Genomic DNA, 17,480 nt, shown 5'->3' on the forward strand with positions numbered 1-17,480 from the left:
GACACACAACAGACAGACAACACACAAATGCATCAAGACAGCAGAACCCCCCCCCCCCCCCCCCCCCCCCGTAATAGACATGGGCTTGTGAGCCAGTTTTCGTAATTTGCAAGAAAATCCTTGTATTCCCTGAATACCAAAGTTGGATTGCACCATTTGCAATGTCCTCTGACACTAACGCAGCCGTTAATGCCATTTTACACGTCACTTTGCACATGGTTTTATATCCACCCATATAGTTGCAAACACGTGGTACATGTAAAAACTGTGCTCATTACTGTGTCTTTGATGGCTTCTTGTTTTCACACTATTAATGCTTCCCAGCATTACCTGTATGTGTCAGCAGTGGAACAATAGCTGTAGAAACGTGCATACGCCAGCCAGGATTTTTGTGTGATGCACTGCACATTTCCACAGTCACATCATTTTTGATACGTCTGAATGTTGACATGGAGACAAGCGTACACCATGTTTATATGTGTATGCACGCTTTGTTGATGAGGCCCCTGTCCAGCTCTTCATCGTAACAGCTCTTCATGCCTCCAGACAACTTATGGCATAATGGATTTGTTTTTTGTGTTAGAAAAATTAACACCGTCAATTAGCTTGTTGAAATTGTTGTCCGTCAGCAAAACAAACTCCGCCATATTTAGCTAAATGCCATCTCCACGAGTGTGCATACATGGTGATCGCAGCGTGCAATGGTATAAAATGGATGTACCCAAATTTGCACAGTAAATGGAAGTAAAATTGTACAGTAAATGCAACACAACACAAATGGAATGAATAATCCATGTCACGTGACATACAAAACACCAATTAAATAAGGATCTACACAGCCATTGTATAAAACCTGATCATGTTGTGCGCTCTGTTATACTGTTATTGTTGAAGACATAACCTCACTTAGGGTCTTTTCTCCCCCCCTCCCGCAGTAAATAAGATGATAAAGGAGCATGGCGACCTGTTTTCCGACTCCCAGTGTAAAGTCTGCAATGCGGTCCTAATTTCGGAGTCTCAGAAGTTAACTCATTATCAGGTCAGTAAGTTTACGGTCTAATCCTGGTTTTTCTGTTTCTGCAAATAGACTTGTACATTTTTTTGACAGCATGACAGCAATAAGTGTCAAGATAATATTACATTTCATCAGACCTCCCCTTATGCTAGTCCACCATTTCCCTTTATTTTGCACTTCCACTTTACAGGGTGAGGTTGTAGGGCAAAGGGAGAGCATTGGGGATTGATCCAAAGACTGTGTGAGGTGGAGGTGCATGCTTTTGCTGTTGAGACCCAGAACAGGACCAACTGACAGAATTAAAAAAAAATATATATATATATAAAATTCCACATCAGTTTGTCTGCATGTAATCTGTTAGTGGTTGTGGCTGTGAAACAATAAAGTCTGATACCCTATTTGCCATGTGACTCTGTTTGGCAATAGCAAGGACACAAAATCTTTTGCTTATTGAGTATATTATTGGCATTTATGGACATTATGTTATATTTCCACTACTCAGCGTGGTTCTTGCACAGCCTACACAAAAAGGAGGGAGGTAGTGATGGTGACATGGGCAGAACTGGCTGTCCTTCTTGCACCACCAGAAATGTAATTTGATGTGATTGTGCTGTTCTTGTTTCTAAATTATAGAATACAAATGTAGCCCGCAATAACCGTTCATACGTTAGACCTGTTGCTTGTGGAAAATCAAAGGCACAAAGTGTAACACAGATGCTAGATTCATGAGTCAGGATCTTGAGTGATATGAGTTGTCTTAAGAACATTGGCTGTAAAAGTGATTTATTCCTGATATTTTTAAGAAATTGCCCCTTCCCATCTTTTTATGTATGTGTGTGTTTAAACAAACTTCAGTAAATGTATTGGTCAGAGTAAGAGTAATTTTTTAACATAGCTAGGTTTGCCCAAAGATTAAAACATTCAAATTTTAGTGAATAATTTATTTCTGAGTATATAATTTTAAAATGTAAGAAATAGTCCTTTACATGTGGGCGTTTTATTATATATATATATATATATATATATATATATATATTGCTCAAGATATGAAAGAAAAACCACATTTGTTTGTGTACACACTATAATGATGCACCCTGCATTGCACATTCAGTTGATCCATACAGTTAGAATTTAACAGTAACCAAGGGAGAAAACAAGGTCTTCTGTCGTACACACAGCTCCTGCTGCATCAATTGCTGATGTCCCAAACTCCTGCATGGCCCTTAACTGTTTCATTAACAACATATTATCCAATGCAGAAATATTTTTATCTTTGACAAATTAAGTTGTTTTACTGTAACTCCAAACATTGGCCAATGGTACTGTGTCTACAAAATGATTGCATTTTGCTTTTTAAGAGCAAGAAGCATGCCAACAAAGTGCGCCGGTATTTTTCCAACAAAGATGACTCACAGCCAGCATCAAAGAAGATCAAGGACCCAACATCTGACAGTGTGAGTAGATCTGCTTTTACACCTTTAAAGTTATGACGAAATATGATGAGGTTGGGGGAAGCATATCAGATCATCACTGATTAATAATGAGTGATATTAAGTACATTAACACTGACTGCCTAGATGGGAAGTTTGGGAGTTTCATACCTAATGTATCTGTGAAGATTCTGTGTCCATGAAATATTTCACTAAATAGAATCTGCACTCCAAAAAAAACAAACAAGCAAATACTCAGCTGAGGTGTTCCCCCCCCAACGCTGATATGTACATGTGATGTGTAAAAGTAGGTGTTAACAGATAATTGTGGGCATTGATAAGCCAGACAGAGGCGGTTTCAGTGAAGAGTACAAATCACTGCTGAAATGAAAGTGCATGTATACTGTTAAGTGTAATTATTACTTCAGACCAAATGTGTACAGAAAAGTGAAGGTAACCATTTCTGAGATCAGATGGTGCCTTTTTTCAGGAATTGTCATGTTTGACCTTGAGGTCCAAGGTCAAATGGAGTCAGGTTAAGGGAGTCAGGATGCACAATTTCCTATAGGTAATAAAAATATAAGGTCTAGAAGTGATATTTGGAGAGAGAAAGTGACTGTGGTCAGGGGGTGGGTGTCTTTGTCGGCCATTATCTTGGATGACCTTGAAAATCTGAGCCACAGTCATGTTCCTGGACATCACATTTATGTCTGTGTACAATATGTATGCAAGGGGTAAGAGGGAACTCTAGAGCCCTCAAAATGTGACAGCTGAATACACCAGCAGAGCCCATTTCAAGGGTCCACCTTCTTTCATGGCAGGGAACAAAAAGACTGTTAACTCTAGTTAACAATCACACTGTTGTGAGCAACTCACAGAAAAAGAAACTGAATTTTCCATACCATTGGACACGCCCAGCAGTATTCTAGGCTTAAGCAGAGGGCCACCAGGACTGATACACTGGTATTGTTTGAAGCACTTGCTTTTCATTAGTGAGATAAAAGAAGGAAATGTACTGTACACCGTTGACGTTTGCTGGTTCTCTGTTTAAACTGACCAACGAGATGGGAATCATGTTAACCAGGTATGTTTTAGCTATATTTGTTGAGGTGGTTCATATAAAATGAATAACTGTCTGAAATCTAAATGAAAGAGCAGTTTTTTCACACATGCTGGATTTAGGAGTACACATTTAGGAGATGTACACATATTTGTCAAACTATTTATTGTGTCACTGTGTGTCATCCTCAGGTGGACTGTAACAATGGTGACACTGACCGGACAAAGGTGTGTGGTCTATGCAACATGACTTTCTCATCCCCCGTTATGGCCGAGTCTCATTACCAGGGCAAAGTTCATGCCAAGAATCTTCGGCTGAAAACAGCACAAGGTATGTAGTTTTCTTGAGTTATTTCGTGCCTCAGTCTTGATGATGAGAATATGCTGATACTTGTCTTTTTGACAATGCAAGTATCAGTGGAATAGTTCTGCAGTGGATTCAGAAAAAAAAACATACCATCAATCCGCGCTGCTGTTAATGTCTTTATTTGATTTGTTTTGCTTTTGCCTGTCCCCGGTTGGTTATGATCACCATAGCAAAGCCGGTAGAGATATGCATTGGGATTTGGCACAAGTTTTACACCTGATGCCCTTCTGACACAATTCCTGTTCTACATGAAGAAACGTGTGCATGTTGAGTTTCGCATTCCAGGCTGTGTGCCATGGGTTTTCAAGATAGGCACATTTGTATATCAAGGTGAAATTTAGTACACAGTCACCTCACTAAGACCTCTGACAAGTCAGATGTTCAGCTTAGCAGCACATTTCAAATGTTGTCCTTGTGCACCTCTTGGCCAGCGTTTCCCCTTTCATAGGGTTAACATGAACATAGCATAATGTCGAATAGTGATTCATGTTCCTCTGAATGTGCTTCACAGAAAAAAAACACTTTTTAATATGAGGCCAGTGGCACTGGCACCCACAGTACAGTTAAGAGGAAGCGGGGGAGGTGATAAAAACAACTGCACTCTCATTACCACCACTAAATAATTTTAAATAAATAATTTGCATTTTATTGCATAAAATAAGTATTTGACCCCCTAGAAAAACAGACCTTAATAAGTGAAGTACGCATCTCAGGCCGCGCGGTGCATTGTGGGTAGGCTAAATTTTTCGACTACCAACCCACAAGCTATGGTGGCAGAAAGCAGTGAGGAGTGCTGTGATTTGGATCATTTCAACCCCTGGAAAGTTGACGATTTAAAATGTTTTTGTAAGCTCAGCGGATTGTCTGTTACAACCAGGACTACGTACGGCAGTGGACAGAAGTGGAAAGAAGAGCTGGCTGTGCTTGCGTGTGCTGCATTGTTACAGAAACTACTGTTAGTGCCAAAGAGAGAATTGCTGTCGAAAATGACCAGTCCTTGTTGATAGCTGGAGACAAATTTCTGACCCCTTGAAGACAACTGACGGATGGTTAGACGAAGTCTAGAGACTGAAACTGTGGATATTGCAGAATATTTTCTAAGCAGGAATGAGAAAACGCTGCTACTCCGCTGGCTTCATAATGACGACAATGACGGTGAGTCTCACATATAACCTCTTTGGTGTCACGTTTGTTTTGATAAGTTGACAGACATACAGTGATATGTGCATGCATGCAGTTTGTTTATAGAACATGTCAATTTTGCACATTACAGTCATAAGCCGATGCACAAAAACGGCAGCACGGGTTCAGGATATTGACAAAATAAATGTGTGCAAGAAACTTACAATTTTAGTCCGTCTTTTACGTCCGTCTGGATCTTTCTTTTCTGTGGCGAAATTGTGTAGAATGAACGGAGGTTTACGATCACATTTCTTCTTCTTTCCGTCTTTGGGTGGACTCGGCGTAGCATTGTAATCATGTGTTTTCAGCCAACTTTCAAGCCTATAAATTCCGTTCGAGCATTTGAAAATAGCACAATGCACCCCTGTCATTATTGTATGCGTCACTTAAGGCTTAAAGCCTTACAATCTCGGTAATCCTTAACTTTTACAGTCTGCTAATGCTACTGTATACAAAATTTAATGGGAGCGGTGTCAGTTTGGTAGTTGGGATTTTTGCCCCCGTTTGACCCACGCATACGCAGATGCGTTGCGCACTTCGCTTATTGGTACAGAAACATTTGTCTGCCATTACAGAGGTCAGATGTTTCCTGTAGTTTTTAACCAAGTTTTCACACACTGCAACAGGGATTTTGGTCCACTCCTCCATACAGATCTTCTCCAAATCTTTCAGGTTTGGAGTTTCAGCTCCCTCCAAAGCTTTTCTATTGAGTTCAGGGCTGGAGACTGTCCAGGCCACTCCAGGACCTCGAAATGCTTCTTATGGAGCCCCTCCTAGTTGCCCTGGCTGTGTGTTTGGTGTCATTGTCATGCTGGAAGACCCAGCTATGAACCATCTTCAATGCTTTTACTGAGGGAAGGAGGTTGTTTGCCAAAATCTCGCAATACATGACCCCATCCATCTTCCCTTCAATACGGTGCAGTCGTCCTGTCCCCTTTGCAGAAGAGCACCCCCAGAGTATGATTTTCCACCCCCATGCTTCACGGTTGGGATGGTTTTCTTGGGGTTGTTCTCATCCTCTAAACATGGTAAGTGGAGTTGATTCCAAAAAGCTCTATTCTGGTCTCATCTGACCACATGACCTTCTCCCATGCCTCCTCTGGATCATCCAGATGGTCACTGGTGAACTTCAAACGGGCCTGGACATGTGCTGGCTTGAGCAGGGGGACCTTGCTGCCCTGCAGGATTTTAAACCATGACAGCATCATGTGTTACTAATGTAATCTTTGTGACTGTGGTCCCAGCTCTCTTCAGGTCATTGACCAGGTCCTCCTGTGTAGTTTTGAGCTTTCTCAGAATCATCCTTACCCCACAGAGTGAGATCTTGCATGGAGTCCCAGACCAAGGGAGATTGACAGTCATCTTGTGTTTCTTCTAATAAATAGCCATAACAGTCCTGTCCTGTAGTCCATCCCAGCCTTGTGCAGGTCTACAGTTTTGTCCCTGGTGTCCTTAGACAGCTCTTTGGTTTTGGCTATGGTGGACAGGTTGGCGTGTGATTGATTGTGTGTGAGAACAGGTGTCTTTTATACAGGTAACAAGTTCAAACAGGTGCAATTAATACAGCTGGTTGGTAGGGGGTCAAATACTTATTTTATCCAATAAAATGCAAATTATTTAAAAAGCATATAGTGTGATTTTCTGGTTTTTTTTTTTTTTTTTAGATTCTGTCTCTCAGTTGAAGTGTACCTACGATAAAAATTGCAGACCTCTCCATTCTTTGTAGGTGGGAAAACCTGCAAAACTGACAGGGGGTCAAATACTTATTTTCCCCACTCTACATTCTATGATATTCCCTTGGTGAGCTCCATTTATGAGTACTGCAGACAGCAGCTATAGAACAAACTACAAACTGTTTTCTGCTGTCTTGGTTTACTTCGTTCAAGCAACTGACGTCATGCTGCCTTTCTTTACTCTGACTAGCAGTCACCGTGTCCTTCCTAGCATCCCTGCACAGCTCAGGGGAAGTCCCCATGTGATCTATGACATCACTACCAAATTTATGCCATGGCATCTGATCACTTAAATTTCTACCCATAAGAGGTGGAAATTCTAAATTGCTTCCAGACAGTGCAAATTTTGATCATATTGTGAATTTCTTATTTAAATACTAAGGAATAAAATTATACCAAAGAGAATTCATTTTATGACTTAAACCTGAGGAAAAACCAAAGGCAGTTCAGCTTTAATGCAGTTTAATGTGAAGTACATATGCAGTGTTGCTAAATCCTATGTTCAGATTAGCTACAAGTGACAGAGACAAAGTGACAAGCTGCAATTCATTTTCAGTCAGAGCAGGCATCTTGCAGCAATAAGACACTGGTTGCTACGCTACCAGCTCATCAAGGCCAAAAATAAACAAGTCATCTGTTTTATGCAAATGCTGAGTGATGCAGCACAGCGACTGCCAATCTGAGTGAAGGCGGCATGACGTCAGCTGGTTGCTCACTTGAACAAAATAATCCTAAATGGCGGAATATGTATCAGAGTGACTGTATTTCTGGATAAATCTGTTTGATATTTTTATCAAGATTAATACAACTAAAAATTTCTAAATCTTAAGGTGCTGCTTTTGTACCAGATAATACCTCTGAAGTGATTTACAAGACATCTTACAGAGTTGTTACCATGCTAAGTAGTAATACAGGAACACTGAAACATATCAAGTGAACTTTGCTTCTGTGGCATGGCACATGGAGAAAAACCAAAAGTGACCGTATCAGGTTTTCCCGTCCTTTATAATGTAAATTAAACATTGTGCACAGTAACACCAAGTAACCAGGAGCTGGCCACTCCACAGGAACGCTAATCTGACTGTAGAGTTATTTGAATTGTGCTGAGAAATACCAGCTACCACATTTTATTATACCTCCTTTTGTTCCAGATGCCTCCCAGACAGCACCAACATCTGAGCAGAAGAAATCTGTTGGCGATTCAAGTGGCGGTGAAGGAAATAGCGGAGACCACTTCTGCTCCATGTGCAAAGCCTCCTTCAACAACCCAGTTATGGCTCAGCAGCACTATGATGGCAAGAAACATCGAAAACAGATGACCAAAGTCAAGTTGTTGGAGACTTATGGCCCTTCCACACCAGGTCAGCACAGTCTTTTCAAGAATTTAGATATGAAACCTACTATTTGAACAGGAATGATGGTGATTGCTTTGCACCTCAGCTGCATCTTTGTAACACCTCAGAATTTTCTTCAACAAATGATTGTCTAAATTAAATTGTGTAGGTAAAAGCTAAAAATATAAGTAATAAAAAATTAACGAGTTTCATTAAAACAAAATCATCCCTGAATAAAATGAAGTTACAATGACAGTTTGCGCTTCCTGAAGTTAGGAACACATTTCCTCTCCTGCTCCATGACATGAATGAGTTTTTGAAGTGTTCTTCTGAACGTGCAGTGAAGACAAAGCCAGAAGATCGTTTCACCCGATGCTCAGCACAGTCATTTACAACATTTATTGCTGAAATGTTCTCCTTGCTTTCCAGGAAAGCTGGACTCTGTTTCCAGTTTGTAACTGGTTCACCCATGAAGCTTGCATCAATCTGCAGCAAAGAGAACATGAACCAGGAGTCTGGTCCGGCAAGATCAGCAAGTGAAGCTGTGATTGCTAACTCAGGAAACTGTGGTTTGCCTTCCGAAGACCCATAGCGGTTCTGTGGTCTTACCACATTTTCTTTGGGCTTACACGCAAGCAAGGCTGCATATAACTGCTGGCGCTGGGCTAACGGTACCTTTTCACTCAACAAAGACAGTGGAATCATCTCCTCTGTCAGATACCACAGGTGTCAATTAGTGGCTCACATTGCATACTCAGCAGTCAGTTTGGAGCTTGGAGCTACCAGTTTTTCTCTTTGAGGCAGTTGGAGGGCAGGGTGTTGTACATTCATCATAGGAGGTGTCACCCTCATCAGCGGCGGAGAAAATCTCATCCTCTGAAGTGAAGGGTCGCCCATCGAGGTGCACTGGAGGTGTTGATTCTTATGTTCATGTCTCGTGCTCTCTGTTTTTGCCTCAAGTCTGTTATTACATCTGGATATCTTATCAGAGGTTTTTGTCAAAGTGAAGCAAAAGCAACTGCTCTACCACTCTCCATAGACTTGAAATGCAAAATCTTCAGGATTATTAATGAGTTCATAGACATTTGAAGGCCACAGTTTAAAAGTCTTCTCCAGCTTCTTCTTGCTCCTCAAGCCGGGTTTTGGTGGCTTCTGTCTCCCTATGTGCCTTTGGTATTGCACACAGTTTGTGTCTACAAGGTGAATAATCTTCTCACAGGCCTTCCATTCAGAAATCACTGGAATGCTGGCTTTCTCATAGAAGCCAAGAATCTGTTGCAGCACTATTTTGGCCGTGGTGTACCGGTGCTGCCTGGCTGTTTACCCTTTTGTAGATGATATCTAGCACAGTAGAGTACTTGGCGACATGATGGCAGTTGTGCTCCAGTTATTGTGGCATCTTGCTCACAAATGGCACCATCCTGTCCAAACAATGAAATATTTACGGGTAGTCATCGAACTGCTTTGACAAGGTTCAGGAACATTCCGACATTTTCTAAAACAACCTGGAAAGAAACAACAACAAGTAGTCCACTACCAGTTATTAATTTTATTAAATGATGCATTTTGATGCTCTGGGGGGCCAGTGTAGGTGATGACTTAAACACTTAATATACAGCTTCTGTTGAAAGTATGACAAAATACTGCAAACACACACTCCCAAATACATAGTATTATATGATTTTGTGACTTTTGAGCATAATTTGTTGTATTCCGTGGGACCTCTAAACATACGTCAATTTCCATAATATTTCACATGTGACATACCCTGTACCAGTGTAAATAAGTAAGCACAGGTAAAAGTTAGATTTCCAACCTTCATATTATGCACCTTAATATAACAGGGGTGCACATAACTGGTGCTCATGTGTGCTAAACATCATTGATGCACAGCAGAGGGAAACACTTTTCCTACTCTCTGTCATTACTTTCTTCTTATGAAGCACTTCCATTGTGTTTTCTGCTGCGCATCATTTATTTTTAGCACGCACAAGCACCGTGAGTACCAGTTATGTGCATGCCTTTGATATATTACAGTCATGTTTGCTGTAATTTTCATTTGAGTCCTCGGGGAGTGGGGGTGGAATTTGGGGTGCTCACCATACTTTTACCCCTAACTGATTTTAAAAATAATGATTACAAATGGGGCTGACCGACATGGCACAAGCTATGGCACAATTTATCAATAATATATTTTATTTCAGGGTTCTCCCCTGAAATTTTTAGTATAGCGACACTGTTGGCAATTATTACCCAAGGCTGCATGCGTTGCGAGTCATTTTGACTGGTTTTTGATGCATTGAAAGCAAGAATAATGGATAAAAAATGACACTTGTAATATCAAAGTTCTTTTTGCATGTTTCTGTCTAAGTTAATAAAATAAATAACACTGAAAAGTTTAACATAACATTTACTCTCTTCAAAAATGACACTCTGTACCTTTAATCAAGTAAGACAGGCAGTTTTTTTTCTGTCATGTTAGTTGTTTTCTTTTTAACATTTCTGAGTGGGATTGCATACTTTTTTTTTTTTTTTAAATAATATAACCCTTGATTGTCTTGTTTGAACAAGAGCTAAACCTGGACTGATTTGATTGTCAAATCAGAATTGAATTTATTGCAAAGTAAGCTCTCACATACAAGTAATTTGATCTGGAGTCATTGATACATAAACAACAATAATGAAAAGAAAACGGGAAAAAACTTCTGTAAGACGTAAAGAAGTAAATCTGCTCTTTTGAAGATGAAACCCTGGATGGAAAAACTTTCCTAATCAGATTTTCACACTTTACTGTTTCACGGCGGCTGTGCGGTGAAGATGATCATTAATTAAAATTGCTTCGCTGGTTTTTTTTACAGCGTGTAGCGTCTGCTGTTCACACTTTTTCCTCCTCTCTCTCTCCTCTCTTGCTGGCTGCTCCTCTCTCTCTCTCGCTCTCTGTGAGGGAACGAGAGACTCGTCACTCTCACACCGTCTTTATGGCTTATTTGAACAAACTTTGGAAACATGAAGGCTTTCATCTGTAAAATAAAGCCTTAATGTGTCACTAGCTACTCAGCCAGAAGGAGCTCTTTTTATTGGAAGACTTTGACAGAGTTTTTGTTCTTTCACTGACAGACCACGTGCCCTCTCACTCTGAGCTGCGGTGCTGCCGCTCTGCTCAGCTCGGCTGGCTGCCGGCGGGGGAGGGGAGAGCAGGCAGCAGTCCGTTCAGCACAAACAGCCTGGCTGGAACACAGATTCAACTCATGTTAGAACCAGTTTCCAAAACTTTCTACAACCCTTATAGTTTAAAGACCAAGCTAGTCTTTGACCATGTGACCATATGTTTGACCACATTTCAGAGTGACCTTTTATTGTGGCCAGCCTAAGGCACACCTGTGCAATAATCATGCTGTCTAATCAGCATCTTGATATGCCACAACTGTGAGGTGGGATGGATTATCTTGGCTATCTTCACTAACACAGGTTTAGACAGATTTGTGAACAATATTTTTGAGAGAGATAGTATTTTGTGTCTATAGAAAATGTTTTAGAGCTCTTGAGTTCAGCTCATGAAAAATGAGAGCATAAACAAGTGTTGCATTTATATTTTTGTTCAGTGTGTGTGTGTGCTTCTCAAAATAAAGTACAAGATAGAAAATGCTACACAAATGTTTTGTTAAAATTACTGCTGTTACTGTGCGTTATTGTTGACAAATAAAAAGGAGATGAAAATGTTTTGCAAGAAATAAAAAGCAAAAACTCCCTTGTCGTGTTCGTCTACTACACAAAAAGAAATGTAACATCCAGTCCAGCTGTCATGTCTTTTTGCCAGCAGTTTCCGCTGTACTGTCAGCTACGTTACATATCCTCTCGCTGTGTGATTCTGTGAGAATCATCCACCGCTTCACATGGACAGTTTTTATTTGTTCGTCATTAACGTGCCTTTTTTGTGGGGCAGCCAGCGACGTGGATCTCTGCCGTGGACTGGAACATTAATATCTCCTGCTTCTCTGGTTTGTAAACTGAAGTTAGTTGTCCCTAATGAAAATAATAATAATATCCTCCTCTCCGTGTGTCTGTGTGTGTTGTGGAATTGGCTGCGGCTCTCCGAGTAAAGGCGGAAAAACAGATCATTCCGCAATCAATAACTTCAATGCAAATCACCGTTTTAAATTAAATGACACCTCTGTCCAAATGTAAAACAGACAGCATACTATAACCGACCAAAGCTGTTTTTCCCTAAAATGAGACGTCCTCCATTCTATCGAGGAGAACTTATCCCAGTGTCAAAGTGTCAGCGTTCCAGTCTGCCCGCAGCCATGCAATAGCGCTCCAGGTACAATTATTGTAGGGGAGATCGGCACCAAAGTAACACTTTATATTTATATCTGTCTGAATCTGCTCGGCTATAACAATCATATTATTTAACACCAGTTATTTTATTTTATTTTGTAGGTGTTTCGAATAAATACAAAACATCAGAACAAGTGCATCAATTGTAAATGTATATTGAATCAACAAACAAGACACTTTTAGCAAGGTTGCATTGAAGATTCATTCATTCAGTTCATTCAAGATGTTTGTTATTCCAGACATTGAATCAATATTTCAGCTGTGGAACACAAGTCAACTGGAATGAATAAACAAAAATTATATCTGAAATAAATAGAAAAAGACTAAAACTCGACTAAAATACATTGAGTTCTCGTTTAACTAAAACTAGACTAAAATGTTGAGACTTTTAGTGGACTAAAACATGACTAACAAAAATGATATGTGAATGACTAAGAATGAACTTTATAATTTCGGAGTGCACAAAACTAAGAATAAAACTAAATTGAAAAATGGGCAACAAAATTAACACTACTGCATTCACATCACTGTACTAAAAGTGCCAAAAGTAAAAAAAATTGTCATTATGTAGAATAAATTGAACTAAAATAATTTTATCATTATTTTTAAAATAACTTCAATCAAGTAGACATTTGAACAGACTTGACACACATTCTTTGCTTCACTGAATTATGTGCAGTTGGGGAAAATTGAACTTGAAATGTTTTAACCTTGGTGTATGTCAGTATTTATACACTTGTGAAAATGGTCTTGGGAATGATTTCCATCTTTGCTCAATGGTTTATTTGCTATAATTTAATGCTGTTCCTTCTGCATCTACAGCTTCCACACTGAAAGGTTACCCATGCACCCTCTGCAAAATTGAGCTCAATTCTGTGGATCAGTACCAGTCTCATATCACAGGCGCGAAACACAAGAATCAGTAAGTAACTATCGTTTCTCAAAACCTGATATGATACGCATCATTGGCCATCCAATACTCTATACTCTTAATACTACTTGTGTGTGTGTGTGTGTGTGTGTGTGTGTGTGTGTGTGTGTGTGTGTGTGTGTGTACACACACAATTTGATTCAGTTCAATTTATTTAGATTATGTAGCACCAAATCACATCAAAGCTGCCTCAAGGCGTGTCACACAAGTACAAGTAGGTGTAACCTTACCAACCTCTACAGCAAGCACACAGGCAACAGTGGTAAGGAAAAACTCCCTCTAATATTGAGGAAGAAACCTCAAGCAGACCAGACAGAAAGGGGTGACCCACTGCTTAGGCCATTCTAAACAGATTTTGCAAAGTTTTACAACAATTTGTTAACAAACGGAAACAGAAAAAAAAAAAAAAAAAAAAAAACAGATCAACAAAAATGGTCCATAGTTGAAATAAAAAAGCAATCCATTTTGGGTTTTTAATCTTAGTGCGTCCAATTCTACAACATGTGGTGCTTCCAACACAGGCAGGGCCTCCAGTCATTGGAGCAACAGGTAGGGCATCCTGAGTTCAGTCCGGCACCCTGGGATGCCAAGCCAGCATCTATTGAAGGTAAACATATTGCAAACTAGGCAGTTGATGAGAAGTCCATGCAGTCCACAGGCTGGGGTCATCCAGCAGTGCTCATGCCATTCAGTGGGCCTGTTCCGGTGGCAGAGTCCATTCAATGTTCCACGTCCATTTCAGAAACTGCAGTCATCAAATCCACCCCATGACGTCATCCTCACCTTGGACAGAGAGGGGAAAAAAGCAGAATTGGAACCAGAAAAACTACACCTACAGTATAATTTATCAGCATTAAGCAACAGGAAAGCAGAGAAAATACTAAGGTGATCGCCGGCCACTCGCCCTAAGCTTCACTAAAAAACCCAGAATTTAGATCAAGTTGAGGCCGACACCTGCTCTTTTTGCTAATAGAATGAATTTGAAAGGATAGGAATACGAGAGGGAGAATAAATGCATCATAGGTCTGGACCTGTTTGTCTGTACAGAATCTGTTTTATTGCCATAGGGAGAGCATTCCACAAAGCAGATGCACAATAAGAGAAAGCTCTGTGAACCATGGACTTTTTATTCACCCTCGGCACACAAAGTAGCCCTGAGAACACAGAGCCCGGGCTGGTGCGTAGGACTTGATTAGGTCAGTTAAGTAAAGGCACGGTCACACAGCACTTAACAAAGGGCAACAAAGCCCAAACAAAACAAGAAATCTGGACTTTCGTTGGCATCATTTAACCTTTGCGCACCTTCGTTCCTGCAGCTGGTGCTTTGTCAGGATTTTTAAACTGTTGAAAAATTTGAATGAATGCTGATGAAAACCTGAATTTGTCCGTATTTTGTTTTGCTGTAGTTTTTGACTTGTTTTTTATCGTTTGCTTAGTTTTTGTAACGTTAGCGTTTAGTTTGACTTTGTTCGAGGATGACTTTTGTGGAGGAGAGATGCAGCTCCTCTGCGGTGGTGCTGGTGTGTGTGGTGTGGGGCTTCTGCTGTGTGTAATGTGGCAACTGCTGCCGCGGTCATGCTGTGATGCTGGCCGGCCAGGAAGAATTTGTCGACCTCTCCGCCAGCCCATGGCAGACAGTGATCGTGGTGCTTTGCAGGAGCACGATGAGCCTCGCTTGTTTCCGTGGAGCTGTTGACCGCTGACACGATCGTTGATGGCTGTGTATTTGTTGGCAGCAGGGGGCTTTGCAGGAGTGCGATCAGCCTCGTTTGTTTCCGTGGCGCTGAGGGCCGACACGACGTTACAGTATTTCGTGTTGTTCAGGCGGCAGTTTACAAAAGTGGGACTTTGAGCCATCAAATGTGTAAAAACTTCCAGCAGCAGTGGACATTCACGTGTGAACAGCTTTGATCCACAGAGGTGTGACATATCAAAACAGAAAACCCAGTGTGATCAGCTGGAGAGAAGGTGAAGCGCGTGCATACGTGTGTTGTATGTGTGTCTGATCCACAAACACAGCGCCTGTGCGTGCATGAAGTGATCAGAAACAGCAGGGTTTTGAAAAAAATCAAAGACAGCGACAGTGCTAGCTATCTCCGTCTGTCTCGTACGTGCGCATTTTGGGTGTACAGACAGCAATTACAGTTTTGCGATTTGAGAAATATTTGGCATGTTTGCTGTGTGTATTATTTTGGTGGTGTATTTAGCGTGTGTGGTTAGTGTGGTGGTGTTTTTTGTTGTTTTTGTAAAAATGAGGTGTCATGTTAATGTTGAACAAGCGCTTCATTATTTTTTTAATTGGAGCAAGACAGTGTGTGCAGTGTGTCGTTAGTCTGAACCAGATTCTGATGATGATGATGAGGAATCTTTTGTTCTGGACAAGGTACCAGAGCAGGTGGATCCACCGACGTGCGCACAGATCTCCACAGTAGGTCGGATCACGCACTTATGTTTGCAGCTGAGCTCTGTCCCAGCGCTGAGTCCTGGAACGCAGAGATGCAGACACAAACTGCTCCAGCAGTGGCTCCAGGTGCATTTCACTTAAAGCGTCGATAAACGTTCACTTCGGTTTTGTTTTGTTCCTCTTTTGTCCCTTTTGTGCTCTTGATTCGCAGGTTATTCGGTGATAAAGCTCGTTAGTCCATCTTAAAATCTGATCTCACAGAGACAGGAAGCCAGTGCAGAGACACCAAAATGAGTGTAATTCGGTCAAACATTCTGGTTCCTGTCAGTAGTCTGGCAGCAGCAGTTTGAACCAGTTGGAGACCCATAATGCTGAACTGCAGTAAACTTTAGAATAGAACATTGCAGTAGTCCAGTCCAGAAGAAACAAATGTATCAGGGTTTGTGCATAAGCCATAGACTGGATGGGATGAATCTTCACTGTATTCTGCAGGTGGAAGAAAGCAGTCCTTGTAATATCTCTTTGTAGATCAAACATAGGAACAAAAATCATCCCAAGGTTCCTGACTTGGGGTGATTTAAATGCATGTGCAACCCCTGGCAAAAATTATGGAATCACCGGCCTCGGAAGATGTTCATTCAGTTGTTTAATTTTGTAGAAAAAAAGCAGATCACAGACATGACACGAAACTAAAGTCATTTCAAATGGCAACTTTCTGGCTTTAAGAAACACTATAAGAAATCAGGAAAAAAAAATTGTGGCAGTCAGTAAAGGTTACTTTTTTAGACCAAGCAGAGGGAAAAAATATGGAATCACTCAATTCTGAGGAAAAAATTATGGAATCATGAAAAACAAAAGAATGCTCCAACACATCACTAGTATTTTGTTGCACCACCTCTGGCTTTTATAACAGCTTGCAGTCTCTGAGGCATGGACTTAATGAGTGACAAACAGTACTCTTCATCAATCTGGCTCCAACTTTCTCTGATTGCTGTTGCCAGATCACCTTTGCAGGTTGGAGCCTTGTCGTGGACCATTTTCTTCAACTTCCACCAAAGATTTTCAATTGGATTAAGATCCGGACTATTTGCAGGCCATGACATTGACCCTATATGTCTTTTTGCAAGGAATGTTTTCACAGTTTTTGCTCTATGGCAAGATGCATTATCATCTTGAAAAATGATCCTTTCAATTGATGGGATAAGAAAAGTGTCCAAAATATCAAGGTAAACTTGTGCATTTATTGATGATGTAATGACAGCCTGACATGCCGCCCCATATCATCGACTGTGGAAATTTACAGGTTCTCTTCAGGCAGTCATCTTTATAAATTTCATTGGAACAGCACCAAACAAAAGTTCCAGCATCATCACCTTGCCCAATGCAGGTTCGAGATTCATCACTGAATATGACTTTCATCCAGTCATCCACAGTCCACGATTGCTTTTCCTTAGCACATTGTAACCTTGTTTTTTTCTGTTTAGGTGTTAATGATGGCTTTCGTTTAGCTTTTCTGTATGTAAATCCCATTTCCTTTAGGCGGTTTCTTACAGTTCGGTCATAGACGTTGACTCCACTTTCCTCCCATTCATTCCTCATTTGTTTTGTTGTGCATTTTCGATTTTTGAGACATATTGCTTTAAGTTTTCTGTCTTGACGCTGTGATGTCTTCCTTGGTCTACCAGTA

At 40.7% G+C, this 17,480-nt stretch overlaps 1 protein-coding gene across 1 annotated transcript in view; it reads left to right on the forward strand.

Annotated features, from left to right (window-relative positions):
* The window catches only part of LOC117516980 (zinc finger protein 346-like), a 28,392-nt gene that overhangs the window by 8,574 nt on the left and 2,338 nt on the right, over positions 1-17,480 (forward strand). Inside the window, exons 2-6 of the mRNA XM_034177877.1 lie at positions 936-1,039; positions 2,374-2,469; positions 3,697-3,835; positions 7,938-8,147; positions 13,281-13,380. Coding sequence (XP_034033768.1) covers positions 936-1,039; positions 2,374-2,469; positions 3,697-3,835; positions 7,938-8,147; positions 13,281-13,380 — 649 coding nt within the window. The remainder of the gene's footprint in view (positions 1-935; positions 1,040-2,373; positions 2,470-3,696; positions 3,836-7,937; positions 8,148-13,280; positions 13,381-17,480) is intronic.

Source organism: Thalassophryne amazonica, chromosome 9, assembly GCF_902500255.1.
Source record: "Thalassophryne amazonica chromosome 9, fThaAma1.1, whole genome shotgun sequence".
Lineage (NCBI taxonomy): Eukaryota > Metazoa > Chordata > Actinopteri > Batrachoidiformes > Batrachoididae > Thalassophryne > Thalassophryne amazonica.